Below are 17,480 nucleotides of genomic sequence, written 5' to 3'. Positions count from 1 at the left end.
TGATCACATGACCTGAAAAGTCCTTGAGTTAATCTAGTGGAAGGTCCTTTAGCTGCTCAGCCTGTGCAGCCTCTATGCAGGTCCTGGCTGCATCCTTTCTTGCTCTGCAATGATCACTGTGTTGCAGGACAAGGGAGTTCAGTTCTCTCTGTGTTCAGGAAGGACTTTATGTCAGCGTTCTTCTACATCACAGGTAGATGCCTCCAAATTGTAAGATGCACAAACTTTTTAGCAATAGTTTTTCTGGTTAAAAAGTGCATCTAATAGTTCAAAAAATATGGTATACACAGTAGTGAAATAAGTATTGAACATATCACCAATTTTCTAAGTAAATATATTTCTAAAGGTGCTATTGAAATTAAATTCTCACCAGATGTCGGTAACAATGCACCCAGTCCTCACAGGCATAGAAATCAAACCAGAGATGTCCATAAATTATGGTAGTAATGAGGAATGACATAAGGAAAATGTATTGAACATTCTTACTGAAATTTAATTAATACTTCATACAAAAGCCTTTGTTGGTGATGACAGCTTCAAGACGCCTCCTGTATAGAGGAACTAGTTGCATGCATTACTGACCCATTGTTCCATACACTCTTCAAATCCTGAAGGTTCCATTGGCTCCTATGAACTCTGAGCTTTAGTTCCTTCCATATATTTTCTATTGGATTATGGTTAGGAGATTGGCTGGGCCATTCTATCAGCTTTATTTTCTTTCTGTGAAACCAATTGAGAGATTCCATGACTTTGTGTTTGGGATCATTGTCTTGCTGAAATGTCCACCCTCGTTTCATCTTCATCATCCTGGTTGATGGCAGCAGATTTTTATCAACAGTTTCTCTGTTCATTTGTCCCTTCATCCTTCCTTCAATTATATGAAGATTGCCAGTGCCGTATGCTGAAAACAGCCCCACACCATGATGTTTCCACTTCCAAACTTCAATGTTGGTAAGGTGTTTTTGCCGATATGTGTAGTGCCTTTTCGCCTACAAACATGGTTGGTATTATGGCATCCAAAGAGTTCAGTTTTGGTCTCATCTGACCAGACTATACTCTCCCAGTATTTCACATGTTTGTCTAAATGATTTTCAGCAAACTTTAGACAAGCTTGAAGATGCTTTTTGCTCAGCAATGGAGTCTTGCTTGGTGAGTGTGCATATAGGCCATGGAGTTTGAGTGCATTACTTTTTTTTTTAAACAATTTTACCTGCTGATTCCAGGTCTTTTTGTAGCTCTAAACAGGTATTCCTTGTCTGTTGGACAACTCTTCACTCCTCTGTCTGAAATCTTGCAGGGAGCACCTGGTCATGGCTGGTTTTATAATGAAATAACATTTTTTACACTTCTGGATTATGGCCCCATCAGTACTCATTCGAACCTTCAGCAGTTTAGAAATTCTTCTGTCAGTGTCATCAATATGTTTTGCAATAATAAGGTTGCAAAAGTCTTGAGACCGCTCACTAGTTTTACCCATCATGAGATGTTTCTTGTGAGGCACCTTGGTAATGAGACACCTTTTTATAGGCCATCAGTTGAACCAGATTATATTGTTTTTCACTAAGTAGCAGGATTACTTTCTAATTACTAATAGATTTCTATTGGTGTCAGGACTCTTCATGGCTTTTTGCACCTCTCTTGCTTCATGTGTTCAATACTTTTTCTCTGTCATTTTTCATTATTATACATTACTTAATTTATGGACATCAATGGTTTGATTTCCTTGCCTGCGTGGATTGGAAGGTTGTTATTGACATCTGGTGAGCATTTTATGTCAATAGTAAATATACACTACCGTTCAAAAGTTTAGGGTCACCCAGACAATTTTGTGTTTTCCATGAAAACTCATACTTTTATTAATCAAATGAGTTGCCAAATTAATTGAAAATCTAGTCCAGACATGGACAAGGTTCGAAAAAAATTTTTTTATTTGAAATAATTTTCAAACTTTGCTTTTGTTAAAGAATGCTCCCTTTGCAGCAATTACAGCATTGCAGACCTTTGGCATTCTAGCAGTTAATTTGGTGAGGTAATCTGAAGAAATTTCACTCCATTCTTCCAGAAGCCCCTCCCACAAGTTGGTTTGGCTTGATGGGCACTTTTTGTGTACCATACGGTCAAGCTGCTCCCACAACAGCTCAATGGGGTTGAGATCTGGTGACTGTGCTGTTCACTCCATTACAGATAGAATGCCAACTGCCTGCTTCTTCCCTAAATAGTTCTTGCATAATTTGGAGGTGTGCTTTGGGTCATTGTCCTGTTGTAAGATGAAATTGGCTCCAATCAAGCGCTGTCCACAGGTTATGGCACAGCGTTGCAAAATGGAATGATAGCCTTCCTTATTCAAAATCCCTTTTACCTTGTACAAATCTCCCACTTTACCAGCACCAAAGCAAACCCAAACCATCACATTACCTCCACCATGCTTGACAGATGGCATCAGGCACTCTTGTAGCATTTTTTCAGTTGTTCTGCATCTCACAAATGTTCTTATGTGTGATCCAAACACCTCAAACTTGGATTTGTCTGTCCGTAACACTTTTTTCCAATCTTCCTCTGTCCAATGTATGTGTTCTTTTGCCCATATTAATCTTTTCCTTTTATTAGCCAGTCTCAGATTTGGCTTTTTCTTTGCTACTCTGCCCTGAAGGCCAGCATCCCGGAGTCGCCTCTTCACTGCAGACGTTGACACTGGCGTTTTGCATGTACTATTTAATGAAGCTGCCAGTTGATGACCTGTGAGGTGTTGATTTCTCAAACTACAGACTCTAATGTACTTGTCTTGTTGCTCAGTTGTGCAGCGGGGCCTCCCACTTCTCTTTCTTCTCTGGTTAGAGCCTGTTTGTGCTGTCCTCTGAAGGGAGTAGTGTTATGTTTGCTAATGACAGGTGTTATGAAGGCAATCCAGAAACACAGTGTGCTTAGCGATCAGAGCGCACACAGTGATCTGACAAATACCCAAAAATACAAGAACGAGCTCTGAGACGTGGAAACTCTGTAGACTGCACACCTGATCCTATCCTAAACACAACTAAAAGCGGCTGTGGATTGCGCCTAACAACTACCTAGGCAACTCGGCACAGCCTAAGAAACTAGCTAGCCTGAAGATAGAAAAATAGGCCTGACTTGCCCCAGAGAAATTCCCCAAAGGAAAAGGCAGCCCCCCACATATAATGACTGTGAGTAAGATGAAAAGACAAAACGTAGGGATGAAATAGATTCAGCAAAGTGGGGCCCGATATTCTAGGACAGAGCGAGGACAGTAAAGCAAACTTTGCAGTCTACAAAAAACCCTAAAGCAAAACCACGCAAAGGGGGCAAAAAAAAACCCACCGTGCCGAACTAACGGCACGGCGGTACACCCTTTGCGTCTCAGAGCTTCCAGCAAAACAAAAGACAAGCTGGACAGAAAAAAAGCAACAAAAAAGCAAAAAGCACTTAGCTATACAGAGCAGCAGGTCACAGGAACAATCAGGAGAAGCTCAGATCCAACACTGAAACATTGACAAGGAGCAAGGATAGCAGCATCAGGCGGAGTTAAGTAATGAAGCAGTTAACGAGCTCACCAGAACACCTGAGGGAGGAAGCTCAGAAGCTGCAGTACTACTTGTGACCACAGGAGTGAATTCAGCCACAGAATTCACAACAGTACCCCCCCTTGAGGAGGGGTCACCGAACCCTCACCAGAGCCCCCAGGATGAGCCGCATGAAAGGCACGAACAAGATCGGAAGCATGAACATCAGAGGCAAAAACCCAGGAATTATCTTCCTGAGCATAACCCTTCCATTTAACCAGATACTGGAGTTTCCGTCTAGAAACACGAGAATCCAAAATCTTCTCCACAATATACTCCAATTCCCCCTCCACCAAAACCGGGGCAGGAGGCTCAACAGATGGAACCATAGGTGCCACGTATCTCCGCAACAACGACCTATGGAATACATTATGTATGGAAAAGGAGTCTGGGAGGGTCAAACGAAAAGACACAGGATTGAGAACCTCAGAAATCCTATACGGACCAATAAAACGAGGTTTAAATTTAGAAGAGGAAACCTTCATAGGAATATGACGAGAAGATAACCAAACCAGATCCCCAACACGAAGTCGGGGACCCACACGGCGTCTGCGATTAGCGAAAAGTTGAGCCTTCTCCTGGGACAAGATCAAATTGTCCACTACCTGAGTCCAGATCTGCTGCAACCTATCCACCACAGAATCCACACCAGGACAGTCCGAAGACTCAACCTGTCCTGAAGAGAAACGAGGATGGAACCCAGAATTGCAAAAAAATGGAGAAACCAAGGTAGCCGAGCTGGCCCGATTATTAAGGGCGAACTCAGCCAACGGCAAAAAGGACACCCAATCATCCTGGTCTGCAGAAACAAAACATCTCAGATATGTTTCCAAGGTCTGATTGGTTCGTTCGGTCTGGCCATTAGTCTGAGGATGGAAAGCCGAGGAAAAGGATAGGTCAATGCCCATCCTACCACAAAAGGCTCGCCAAAACCTTGAAACAAACTGGGAACCTCTGTCAGAAACAATATTCTCAGGAATGCCATTCAACCGAACCACATGCTGAAAGAACAAAGGTACCAAATCAGAGGAGGAAGGCAATTTAGATGGACCATTTTAGAAAAGCGATCACAGACCACCCAAATGACTGACATCTTTTGAGAAACGGGAAGGTCAGAAATGAAATCCATCTAAATATGTGTCCAAGGCCTCTTTGGGACCGGCAAGGGCAAAAGCAACCCACTGGCACGAGAACAGCAGGGCTTAGCCCTAGCACAAATCCCACAGGACTGCACAAAAGTACGTACATCCCGTGACAGAGATGGCCATCAGAAGGATCTAGCCACTAACTCTCTGGTACCAAAGATTCCAGGATGACCAGCCAACACCGAACAATGAAGTTCAGAGATAAGTTTATTAGTCCACCTATCAGGGACGAACAGTTTCTCTGCTGGACAACGATCAGGTTTATTCGCCTGAAATTTTTGCAGCACCCGCCGCAAATCAGGGGAGATGGCAGACACAATGACTCCTTCCTTGAGGATACCCGCTGGCTCAGATAAACCCGGAGAGTCGGGCACAAAACTCCTAGACAGAGCATCCGCCTTCACATTTTTAGAGCCCGGAAGGTACGAAATCACAAAGTCGAAGCGGGCAAAAAATAACGACCAACGGGCCTGTCTAGGATTCAAGCGCTTGGCAGACTCGAGATAAGTCAAGTTCTTATGATCAGTCAATACCACCACGCGATGCTTAGCTCCTTCAAGCCAATGACGCCACTCCTCGAATGCCCACTTCATGGCCAGCAACTCTCGATTGCCCACATCATAATTACGCTCAGCGGGCGAAAACTTCCTGGAAAAGAAAGCACATGGTTTCATCACTGAGCAATCAGAACCTCTCTGTGACAAAACCGCCCCTGCTCCAATCTCAGAAGCATCAACCTCGACCTGGAACGGAAGAGAAACATCTGGCTGACACAACACAGGGGCAGAACAAAAACGACGCTTCAACTCCTGAAAAGCTTCCACAGCAGCAGAAGACCAATTAACCAAATCAGCACCCTTCTTGGTCAAATCGGTCAATGGTTTGGCAATGCTAGAAAAATTACAGATGAAGCGACGATAAAAATTAGCAAAGCCCAGGAACTTTTGCAGACTTTTCAGAGATGTCGGCTGAATCCAATCCTGGATGGCTTGGACCTTAACTGGATCCATCTCGATAGTAGAAGGGGTAAAGATGAACCCCAAAAATGAAACTTTCTGCACACCGAAGAGACACTTTGATCCCTTCACAAACAAAGAGTTAGCACGCAGGACCTGAAAAACCATTCTGACCTGCTTCACATGAGACTCCCAATCATCTGAGAAGATCAAAATGTCATCCAAGTAAACAATCAGGAATTTATCCAGATACTCACGGAAGATGTCATGCATAAAAGACTGAAACACAGATGGAGCATTGGCAAGTCCGAACGGCATCACTAGATACTCAAAATGACCCTCGGGCGTATTGAATGCAGTTTTCCATTCATCTCCTTGCCTGATTCTCACCAGATTATACGCACCACGAAGATCTATCTTAGTGAACCAACTAGCCCCCTTAATCCGAGCAAACAAGTCAGATAACAATGGCAAGGGATACTGAAATTTAACAGTGATCTTATTAAGAAGGCGGTAATCAATACACGGTCTCAGCGAACCATCCTTCTTGGCTACAAAGAAGAACCCTGCTCCCAGTGGTGATGACGATGGGCGAATATGTCCCTTCTCCAGGGATTCCTTCACATAACTGCGCATAGCGGCGTGTTCGGGCACGGATAAATTAAATAATCGACCTTTAGGGAATTTACTACCAGGAATCAAATTGATAGCACAATCACAATCCCTATGCGGAGGTAGAGCATCGGACTTGGGCTCTTCAAATACATCCTGATAATCAGACAAGAACTCTGGGACCTCAGAAGGGGTGGATGACGAAATCGACAAAAATGGAACATCACCATGTACCCCCTGACAACCCCAGCTGGATACCGACATGGAATTCCAATCCAATACTGGATTATGGGTTTGTAGCCATGGCAACCCCAACACGACCACATCATGCAGATTATGCAACACCAGAAAGCGAATAACTTCCTGATGTGCAGGAGCCATGCACATGGTCAGCTGGGCCCAGTATTGAGGTTTATTCTTGGCCAAAGGTGTAGCATCAATTCCTCTCAATGGAATAGGACACCGCAAAGGCTCCAAGAAAAACCCACAACGTTTAGCATAATCCAAATCCATCAGATTCAGGGCAGCGCCCGAATCCACTAACGCCATGACAGAAAACGACGACAAAGAGCATATCAAGGTAATGGACAGAAGGAATTTGGACTGTACAGTACCAATGACGGCAGACCTAGCGGACCGCTTAGTGCGCTTAGGACAATCAGAAATAGCATGAGTGGAATCACCACAGTAGAAACACAGACCATTCAGACGTCTGTATTCCTGCCGTTCAACTCTAGTCATAGTCCTATCGCACTGCATAGGCTCAGGTTTAACCTCAGGCAGTACCGCCAAATGGTGCACAGATTTACGCTCGCGCAAGCGTCGACCGATCTGAATGGCCAAAGACAAAGACTCATTCAAACCAGCAGGCATAGGAAATCCCACCATGACATCCTTAAGAGCCTCAGAGAGACCCTTTCTGAACAAAGCTGCCAACGCAGATTCATTCCACTGAGTGAGTACTGACAATTTCCTAAATTTCTGACAATATACTTCTATATCATCCTGACCCTGGCACAAAGCCAGCAAATTTTTCTCAGCCTGATCCACTGAATTAGGCTCATCGTACAGCAATCCGAGCGCCAGGAAAAACGCATCGACACTACTCAATGCAGGGTCTCCTGGCGCAAGAGAAAATGCCCAGTCTTGAGGGTCGTCGCGCAAAAAAGAAATAATAATCAAAACCTGTTGAATAGGATTACCAGAAGAATGAGGTTTCAAGGCCAGAAATAGCTTACAATTATTTTTGAAACTTAGAAACTTAGTTCTATCTCCAAAAAACAAATCAGGAATAGGAATTCTTGGTTCTAACATAGATTTCTGATCAATAGTATCTTGAATTTTTTGTACATTTATAACGAGATTATCCATTGAAGAGCACAGACCCTGAATATCCATGTCCACACCTGTGTCCAGAATCACCCAAATGTCTAGGGGAAAAAAAAAAAGTGAACACAGAGCAGAAAAAAAAAAAAATGATGTCTGAACTTTTTCTTTCCCTCTATTGAGAATCATTAGTTAGGCTCCTTGTACTGTTATGTTTGCTAATGACAGGTGTTATGAAGGCAATCCAGAAACACAGTGTGCTTAGCGATCAGAGCGCACACAGTGATCTGACAAATACCCAAAAATACAAGAACGAGCTCTGAGACGTGGAAACTCTGTAGACTGCACACCTGATCCTATCCTAAACACAACTAAAAGCGGCTGTGGATTGCGCCTAACAACTACCTAGGCAACTCGGCACAGCCTAAGAAACTAGCTAGCCTGAAGATAGAAAAATAGGCCTGATTTGCCCCAGAGAAATTCCCCAAAGGAAAAGGCAGCCCCCCACATATAATGACTGTGAGTAAGATGAAAAGACAAAACGTAGGGATGAAATAGATTCAGCAAAGTGGGGCCCGATATTCTAGGACAGAGCGAGGACAGTAAAGCGAACTTTGCAGTCTACAAAAAACCCTAAAGCAAAACCACGCAAAGGGGGCAAAAAAAACCCCACCGTGCCGAACTAACGGCACGGCGGTACACCCTTTGCGTCTCAGAGCTTCCAGCAAAACAAAAGACAAGCTGGACAGAAAAAAAGCAACAAAAAAGCAAAAAGCACTTAGCTATACAGAGCAGCAGGTCACAGGAACAATCAGGAGAAGTTCAGATCCAACACTGAAACATTGACAAGGTGTTTATCGGCTGCAAACTAGAGGATATGGTTCCCGGCTGCGATCCGGAGGATATCGTGTACTTTGTAGTGCTGTGAGTTGAACATTAATACGACGGTGCAGTCGCCCACGGCAACAGGTCACGGAGGTGGACTGGTGTGTTTATTGGCTGCAATCCAGAGGATATGGTTCCCAGCTGCGACCCGGAGGATGTTGTGTGCTGTGTTTTTATGAGTTGAACATTAAAGAGACTTTTGCTTTGAAGTTTGCTGGGTCACTGCCTCATCACTGCATCGGGTGCTACTGCTGTGCTACACCTCGTAGAAGGAGAAAAGCTCTACAGGCTGTAAACCTTGAAATTTTATTTGTTTTTCCCCTTTTATTCATATAATTTATTGTCATCTTTTCTCTTTGATATATTATTTTTTAACTCTGTACTCTTTATGTTAAAGATGTTGTCCTGCACTAACATAATATTAATAAACCTAGTAAATATGTCTATACCCATCCACAGATAGAGCAGATAAAAGCTGATTGATGGGGGTGGTTTATATTTGTTTTACGGAATAAACTTTTTATGAATCTTGCTCATCTGATTTTTCAACAAAAAAAAACAAGAACATTGCCCCCATTTTATTTATGACAGCTATAAAAAGTCATATTTAAAGCCAGACTCCCTTTTCTAAAGTGTATCTTAAATGTATGGGAAAAACATTTGTCCTGTTAATTAAAACTTTCCAGTTGGTGTACAGTAGAGGGGTCATTAGTACTAATTTTATTGTGTTAGGTTAGAATAGGGAAGTAATAAATCTATTGATAGTGTATTTCTGCAATGTGTATTATACACACATAGCTCTGCTACATATACACATATAGACACACACAGATCGGCTACATGCATATTTACATACACACAGCTTTGCTACATTCACATTTACACACACATACAGCTCTAATACATGCACACTAGTAGACGCACAGCTCTGCTACATACATTACCACATCTTGCTATTCCTTAATGCATGTACTATTTAATAAAGCTGCCAGTTGATGACCTGTGAGGTGTTGATTTCTCAAACTACAGACTCTAATGTACTTGTCTTGTTGCTCAGTTGTGCAGTGGGGCCTCCCACTTCTCTTTCTTCTCTGGTTAGAGCCTGTTTGTGCTGTCCTCTGAAGGGAGTAGTGTTATGTTTGCTAATGACAGGTGTTATGAAGGCAATCCAGAAACACAGTGTGCTTAGCGATCAGAGCGCACACAGTGATCTGACAAATACCCAAAAATACAAGAACGAGCTCTGAGACGTGGAAACTCTGTAGACTGCACACCTGATCCTATCCTAAACACAACTAAAAGCGGCTGTGGATTGCGCCTAACAACTACCTAGGCAACTCGGCACAGCCTAAGAAACTAGCTAGCCTGAAGATAGAAAAATAGGCCTGACTTGCCCCAGAGAAATTCCCCAAAGGAAAAGGCAGCCCCCCACATATAATGACTGTGAGTAAGATGAAAAGACAAAACGTAGGGATGAAATAGATTCAGCAAAGTGGGGCCCGATATTCTAGGACAGAGCGAGGACAGTAAAGCGAACTTTGCAGTCTACAAAAAACCCTAAAGCAAAACCACGCAAAGGGGGCAAAAAAAACCCCACCGTGCCGAACTAACGGCACGGCGGTACACCCTTTGCGTCTCAGAGCTTCCAGCAAAACAAAAGACAAGCTGGACAGAAAAAAAGCAACAAAAAAGCAAAAAGCACTTAGCTATACAGAGCAGCAGGTCACAGGAACAATCAGGAGAAGCTCAGATCCAACACTGAAACATTGACAAGGAGCAAGGATAGCAGCATCAGGCGGAGTTAAGTAATGAAGCAGTTAACGAGCTCACCAGAACACCTGAGGGAGGAAGCTCAGAAGCTGCAGTACCACTTGTGACCACAGGAGTGAATTCAGCCACAGAATTCACAACAGAGTAGTACACACCATTGTAGGAAATCTTCAGTTTCTTGGCAATTTCTCGCATGGAATAGCCTTCATTTCTAACAACAAGAATAGACTGTCGAGTTTCACATGAAAGTTCTTTTTTTCTGGCCATTTTGAGAGTTTAATGGAACCAACAATTGTAATGCTCCAGATTCTTAACTAGCTCAAAGGAAGGTTAGGTTTATAGGTTCTCTAATCAGTCAAACTGTTTTCAGCTGTGCTAACATACTTGCACAAGGGTTTTCAAGGGTATTCTAACCATCCATTAGCCTTCTTACAAAGTTAGCAAACACAAAGTACCAGATGAACACTGGAGTGATGGTTGTTGGAAATGGGCCTCTATACACCTATGAAGATATTGCATTACAAACCAGACGTTTGCAGCTAGAATAGTCATTTACCACATTAACCATGTATAGAGCGTATTTCTGAATCATTTAATGTTAGCTTCATTGGAAAAAAACAGCTTTTCTTTCAAAAATAAGGAAATTTCTAAGTGACCCTAAACTTTTGAACGGTAGTGTATATTTACTTAGAAAATTGGTGATGTATTCAATACATATTTTCCCTGCTGTGTTTTTTTTTATATTTACTGTATGTATGAAAGAGAGAGGGAGAGAGACATGTTCTAAAATATCAGTATAATTTTAAAAGGGAGCTGTCCTGTTGAAAAACATTATTTACCCGCAGACTTAGAATTTTCAGCTATATAGCATTAAAATCATTCCTTAGTGTGTGTAGTTGTGTGTATAACGAACTGTCAAGGTGCCATGGAATGATTACAGCCCACTCACACTATATTGAGAGGAGACTATAAGCGCTCCGCGTATGTCCCAATAACTGAAACCAAGTGGATAACTGAAACCAGTGAATATAAGCTAATTTTCTTCCAGTAGCTTTGATTCTAGTAAAGTAAGCAGGATTTTAATACTATTTACCTGCACAGTACATTAATATCTGCAAGTAAATAGCATTTTCCGACTTGACAGATTCTTTTCAAAGCATCACTCCAGCTTTTTATTATATTGCAGCCCTTGAGTGGTGCTTGTAATCTAAGTTCCCTGAACCTAGACACATACTTATCAGACTCAGTCTTCATTTTTTTTTATCCACATCGCTCCATTCACCCTCCCTCACATTGTGACCTGCTGGTTCGCTCCAGTGTTTTCTGGAGTTATCTGGAGGTTACAACTCAATGTAAGTCTGAGAGCCAGAACGAGGCTCTCATACTTACATTGAGACCTTGTGGCAGTAACCTCTGACTTCCGGTCAGTCAGAAGTTGCGGTCACAAGATGATGACGAGAGACTAGACCAGTGCTGAAGATGGCAGCTTTTAAGTATATTACTAAGGTCAGGGAACTTAGATTAGTAGCACCACACCAGTACTGAAATAGAAAAAATACTCTGGAGTGGTGCTTTAAAATCATATTATTTAAAAATGAAAACAAAACAGCAACTTGTTTTTTTTTCTTGGCAGGTGACTGTATCAGAAGCTCAGAGGAATGTGTGTTATCTTCAGATTTTAAAGCAGATGATGGTGATATCATACAAGATACATATGAAGGACGTGCCATTATCCCAGATATACCATCAGCTCTCATTAGGAAAGATCTAGCATCTAATCATCAACCGCTCCTGGCTTCTGATTCATTACATATTGTTAATCAAAGTAAAAGTCACAGAAACAGAACGTGTGTTGAACTATATACTCAAAAAGTGGAGAAACTATATTTATGTTCAGAATGTGGCAAATTTTACACTCGAAAATCAACTTGTGTTGACTTGTTGACAGGGGAGAAACCATATTTATCTTCTGAATGTGATAAGTGTTTTAACCGGAAATCAAATCTTGTTAAAAATGAGAGCAGTCACACAGGGGAGAAGCCATATTCATGTGCAGAATGCGAGAAATGTTTTAGCGAGAAATCAGAACTTATTACACATCAGATAATTCACACAGAGGTAAAGCCATTTACATGTTCAGAATGTGGGAAAGGTTTTAACCAGCAATTAGACCTTGTTGCACATCAGAGAAGTCACATAGGGGAGAAGATATATTTATGTCCTGAATGTGGGAAATGTTTTACCCTGAAATCGGATCTTATTGCTCATCAGAGCAGTCACACAGGGGAGAAGCCACTTACAAGTTCACAAGATGGGGTATGTTTTACCAAAAAATCGCAAGTTAAATATCAGAAACCTTACATAGAAGAGAAACCATTTTTATGTTCAGAATGTGGCAAACGTTGGTTTCAGAAATCAGACCTTGCTAAACATCAGAGAACTCACACAGGAGAGAAGCCATTTTCATGTTCAGAATGTGGGAAATGTTTTACAGATAAATCTACTCTAATATCACATCAGAGATCTCACACAGGGGAGAAACCATTTTCATGTTCGGAATGTGGGAAATGTTTTATCACAAGATCAAATCTTACTACACATCAGAGAATTCACACAGGGGAGAGACCATATTCGTGTTTTGAATGTGGGATAAGTTATCACCAGAAATCAAGTCTTACTATACATGTGAGAACTCACACAGGGGAGAAACCATTTCCATGTTCTGAATGTGGGAAATGTTTTAACAACAAATCAAATCTTTATGTACATCTAAGAAATCATGCAAGGGAGAAGCAATAATATTCTTATACATGTAAGAAATGTTTTATGCAGATATAACATCGTATACACCAGAAAATTTATATGGGAAATAATTATTTTGAATGTTCAGAATGAGGAAAATGTGTTTGTCGACAGCCGGTCTTTGTTGAGGTCCAAAAATTCACACAGGGACATAGCCATATTCATAAAGACACCAAATCCAAGAAATAGTGTGGATCATATAAGTCTCACACACTGACTTTTATTAAATGAGTCACAATTTAATAAATAAGGATCACAGATGACCTGATTATAAATGGTGGAAATAGAATGGAAAACTAGACAAACTACTGCGTGTTTCACGGTGAAGCACTTTCAAAAAGACATATATAAATATATACATCACAAAATTTGTTACTGTTACATCTGTCAGATTCTGCAGCCTCGGAAAAAGCTACCTTGGCCAGACTTGTTTGGCAGATTCCACAAGAACCACAACCTTCACCCTGCACAGTGATCTTGTCTTACAATGGGGTCCACTGGATTGCTTCCAAACAAGGGCTCGTGTCTTCAGTGAATAAGAGGCAAGAGAATGGTCTGGTGGTCGGGTCAGGACCAGTAGGTTGGTGTAGGGAATAAATCGTTAAAAAAAAAGAATAGACAAAAAATGAACTGAGGTCAAAATCAGCAATAACTACTTGGAATACAACAAGGCAAACTAGTTTTCAGAAGCAAGACAGATTATAATTGGCAGTGGACTGCAGTATATCAGGAGCTTAAATAGCTTTCAGCCCCACCGAGGCCACACAGCAGGGAGCAAACACTGACAGAAGTTAACTCTCAATCTCCTAGCCTCAATGGAACTACAAGTCCCAGAGGACACAAAACTAGAACTGTAAACCGTCACAAGAGCACGGTGCCACCCAGCAACAGATGCAGAGACCGGAATATCAGTCACCTATGCAGATGTTGCATTTACCAATCATTAGTACACAATACAGTATATGCTTGTGTTTTGGGACTATTTTTCTTAACTCTTTACATATTATGACAGTTATGAGTTCGAGGAAAGCTGGTAGCCATTTTGCAAAGGGAAAATTAGTCTATAAATTCCAGGTAGAATTTTTTTAGGTAAATTTTTCTTCTTGAAAATGATTACTGATGTAGACATTACTTGTTTTAACCGTACTACGTTCTTAACGCTGGACAGAAAGTCTTCTATATATCCATTCCTTCACTCTAGTTTTACTTGTAAAAATTATCTTGCATAGAAAAATATTTATTCCATTGCATATAGTTCCAAAATTCTTCACACACTTGCATTTACAGTATGTAACAGTACTTTATTAAGGTACAAAAAGCAACTATAAACATCTTTAATTGGTCAACTTATAAAGGGAGAAGAAATAGACGTGCCCAGTGTAAACTAATATGCATCTATGATTGGGCAACTCGTACAGGGAGAAGAAGTGACCGCCACCATTGAAAACTATCTGATAACACCTACTTTATTCTGCTCTACAACCATTATTACATTGTGTGCCCAGTTCAACATCAAAAATTGGGTGAGGTTTCCATTTTAAGAGGGAATGCTCAGTGCCAGAACAAAAGGAGTCTATTGTGGGAAAATAATTTTTCTTAAATAAAATGTACAAAGTTACTTCACTTTTATTATTATTATAAAACATTGAAGTGCATTTACTCCTCAATGTGTACATGTCATTCCAGATGACTTTTTACAATAAGCTGTTGTGTGTGTCCATGAGGGGTAACACTTTCTAGCCCTTACATGACTTGTTTCCTTTTTTCACATGCTTTTCTTTGTTAAATCTCTAACTGCCATTTCTCTAAACTAGCTGGTGGAGATGAACTTACAGGGGTGGACACACAATTAGTGCAACCTGTGCAGCCTCACAGGGGCCCAAGACGTAAGGGGACAGCTTTTGTCACAGACGCATTATTGGACTGCAATGGGCTCATATTCTGTTCTTGCACAGAGGCCTTATGTCCATGCGAGCCCCTGAATTGCTGCTGCTCCCTTATGGAGAGGCAGAAATCAGGGATAGAGTGACATAAACACTGACTTTTCCAGGTTCACAAGTAAGTTCATTACCAAACACTTTTTATTAACATATCCCATCTCCATAACACATTTGTGTTAGTATGTGTGTATATATATATATATATATATATACACATATATATATATATATATATATATATACACACACACACATATATAATATACACAGTTGTGTGAAAAAGTGATTGCCCCCTAAACATAATGACTGGTTGAGCCAAATCTACAGGGCCCTGTGTAAAAAAAAAAAAAGTCATTGCCCCCTAAACATAACTGGTTGAACCAAACCTACAGGGCCCTGTGTGAAAAAGTGATTGCCCCCTAAACATAATAACTGATTGGGCCACCCTTAGCAGCAACAACTGCAATCAAGCGTTTGTGATAACTGGCAATGAGTCTTTTACAATGCTCTGGAGGAATTTTGGCCCACTCATCTTTGCAGAATTGTTGTAATTCAGCCACATTGGAGGGTTTCCTGTCATGAATCACCTTTTTAAGGTCATGCCACAGCATCTCAATCATATTAAAGGGAACCTGTCACCTGAATTTGGCGGGACCGGTTTTCGGTCATATGGGCAGAGTTTTCAGGTGTTTGATTCACCCTTTCCTTACCCGCTGGCTGCATGCTGGCCGCAATATTGGATTGAAGTTCATTCTCTGTCCTCCGTAGTACACGCCTGCGCAAGGCAAGCCTCACACAGAAGATCTGTGGTTAGTACTCCAAAATGTTTGGAACAACCTCCTTGCCAAGTTCCCTCAAATATTGTGTGCAAGTATGCCTAGAAGTGATGAAGGCAAAGGGTGGTTATCTTTTTAGTACATTAATTCAGTAACTCAACACTTCCCCCTCTCAACATTAAGGTCCATGCACATGACAGTTTAAATCTGATGAGTAAAAACCACATAGCACTCGTACACGTTATTCTATGGCGCTGTGTACGTCTGATTTTTTTTCTTGGACTGAGTCGTCCAAGGAAAATGTCAGAGGCATGTCCAATTTTTATCTGAATGTCAGGTCAAAATCGGCAATGCAAGTCTATGGACCAATGGAAATCAGCAGGCTGCACTCAGATGACGTCTGATTTTCACAATCTAGTTCCAGGGACAGTGTGAGGCCCCCCTTACTTACTGAAGACCGCCATAGCATGACATCTGATTGTTTTTCTCAGATGGAGACAAAACAGTTGTGTGATCCTAGCCTGGGGCTGAACTGGATCTCCACTTTATCAGCCCCACCCCAGAATGCAGGGCCGGACTGGCCATCTGGCAAATGCCAGAAGGGCCTGTCTGGTTGTGGGCTGCATTGTCTGCAACATTGTTAACAGAATCGGTGTTCTCAAGACGCCCATACTATTAAGAGTTGTGACGGAGCACAATGTCGCTGACTCAGTCACTTACCCCACCAGGTCATCGGTATCATTACAAATATTTCTCTTGTAGTAAATATTGCTTTCCTCCATTCAGGGTAATATTAGTAATATATCCCATCAAGTGCTTGGGGATGGGGACAGCATAGGCCTGTGTGATTTCAAATGCCAGGGCTGAATTTCAGCCCCAGTCCGCACCTGCCAGAATGTATCACCGAGCTACAGTGCAGCTTTCCCATTACTTTCTGTCTGTTAGGCCATGTGCACACGTTCAGTATTTTTTGCGTTTTTTTCGCCATAAAAACGTGATAAAAACGCGGAAAAAAACACTTACATATGCATCCTATTATTTAAAGTGTATTCCGCATTTCTTGTGCAAATGTTGATTTTTTTTCTGCGAAAAAATCGCATTGCGGGAAAAAAAGCAACATGTTCATTAAATTTGCGGAATTGCGGGGATTCCGCACACCTAGGAATGCATTGATCTGCTTACTTTCCGCATGGGGCTGTGCACACCATGCGGGAAGTAAGCAGATTATGTGCGGTTGGTACCCAGAGTGGAGGAGAGGAGACTCTCCTCCACGGACTGGGCACCATATAATTGGTAAAAAAAAAGAATTAAAATGCAAAAATCAAAGCATTGATTGAAAAAGAATGGAAGAAACCCAAAAGACTGGGTACCCTACCTTCTTCATCAAAAAGGAGATATCTTTTTGAAGAACAAGACTCCGAATCCTGGGAGAAAATCCCTAAAATTGACGGTGCAGTGGCCAAATCCTTGAAAAAATTGTCCCTTCCGTTAGACGATTCAGGTGTCCTAAAAGATCCACTGGACAAAAAAGCAGATGGGTTTTTGAAACACACCTGGGAAGCCGCAGCAGGGGGCTTGAAACCAGCTATAGCTGGAACATGTACAGCTCGCGCTCTTATGGTCTGGTTACAGCAGATTGAAGACCAGCTAAGGGATAAAGTTCCTAGGAATGACATTCTTGCAAACATATCCC

General features: G+C 41.6%; 1 protein-coding gene across 1 annotated transcript in view; it reads left to right on the top strand.

Moving 5' to 3' along the window:
- LOC138666609 (zinc finger protein 585A-like) overlaps positions 1–17,480 on the top strand; it is a 72,071-nt gene that overhangs the window by 17,716 nt on the left and 36,875 nt on the right. The window contains exon 5 of the mRNA XM_069754806.1: positions 11,903–13,061. Coding sequence (XP_069610907.1) covers positions 11,903–13,061 — 1,159 coding nt within the window. The remainder of the gene's footprint in view (positions 1–11,902; positions 13,062–17,480) is intronic.

Source organism: Ranitomeya imitator, chromosome 2 (assembly GCF_032444005.1).
Source record: "Ranitomeya imitator isolate aRanImi1 chromosome 2, aRanImi1.pri, whole genome shotgun sequence".
In the NCBI taxonomy this organism is placed as follows: domain Eukaryota; kingdom Metazoa; phylum Chordata; class Amphibia; order Anura; family Dendrobatidae; genus Ranitomeya; species Ranitomeya imitator.
The sequence above is the reverse complement of the archived record's forward strand: the minus strand, read 5'-3'. Positions and strand labels throughout refer to the sequence as shown.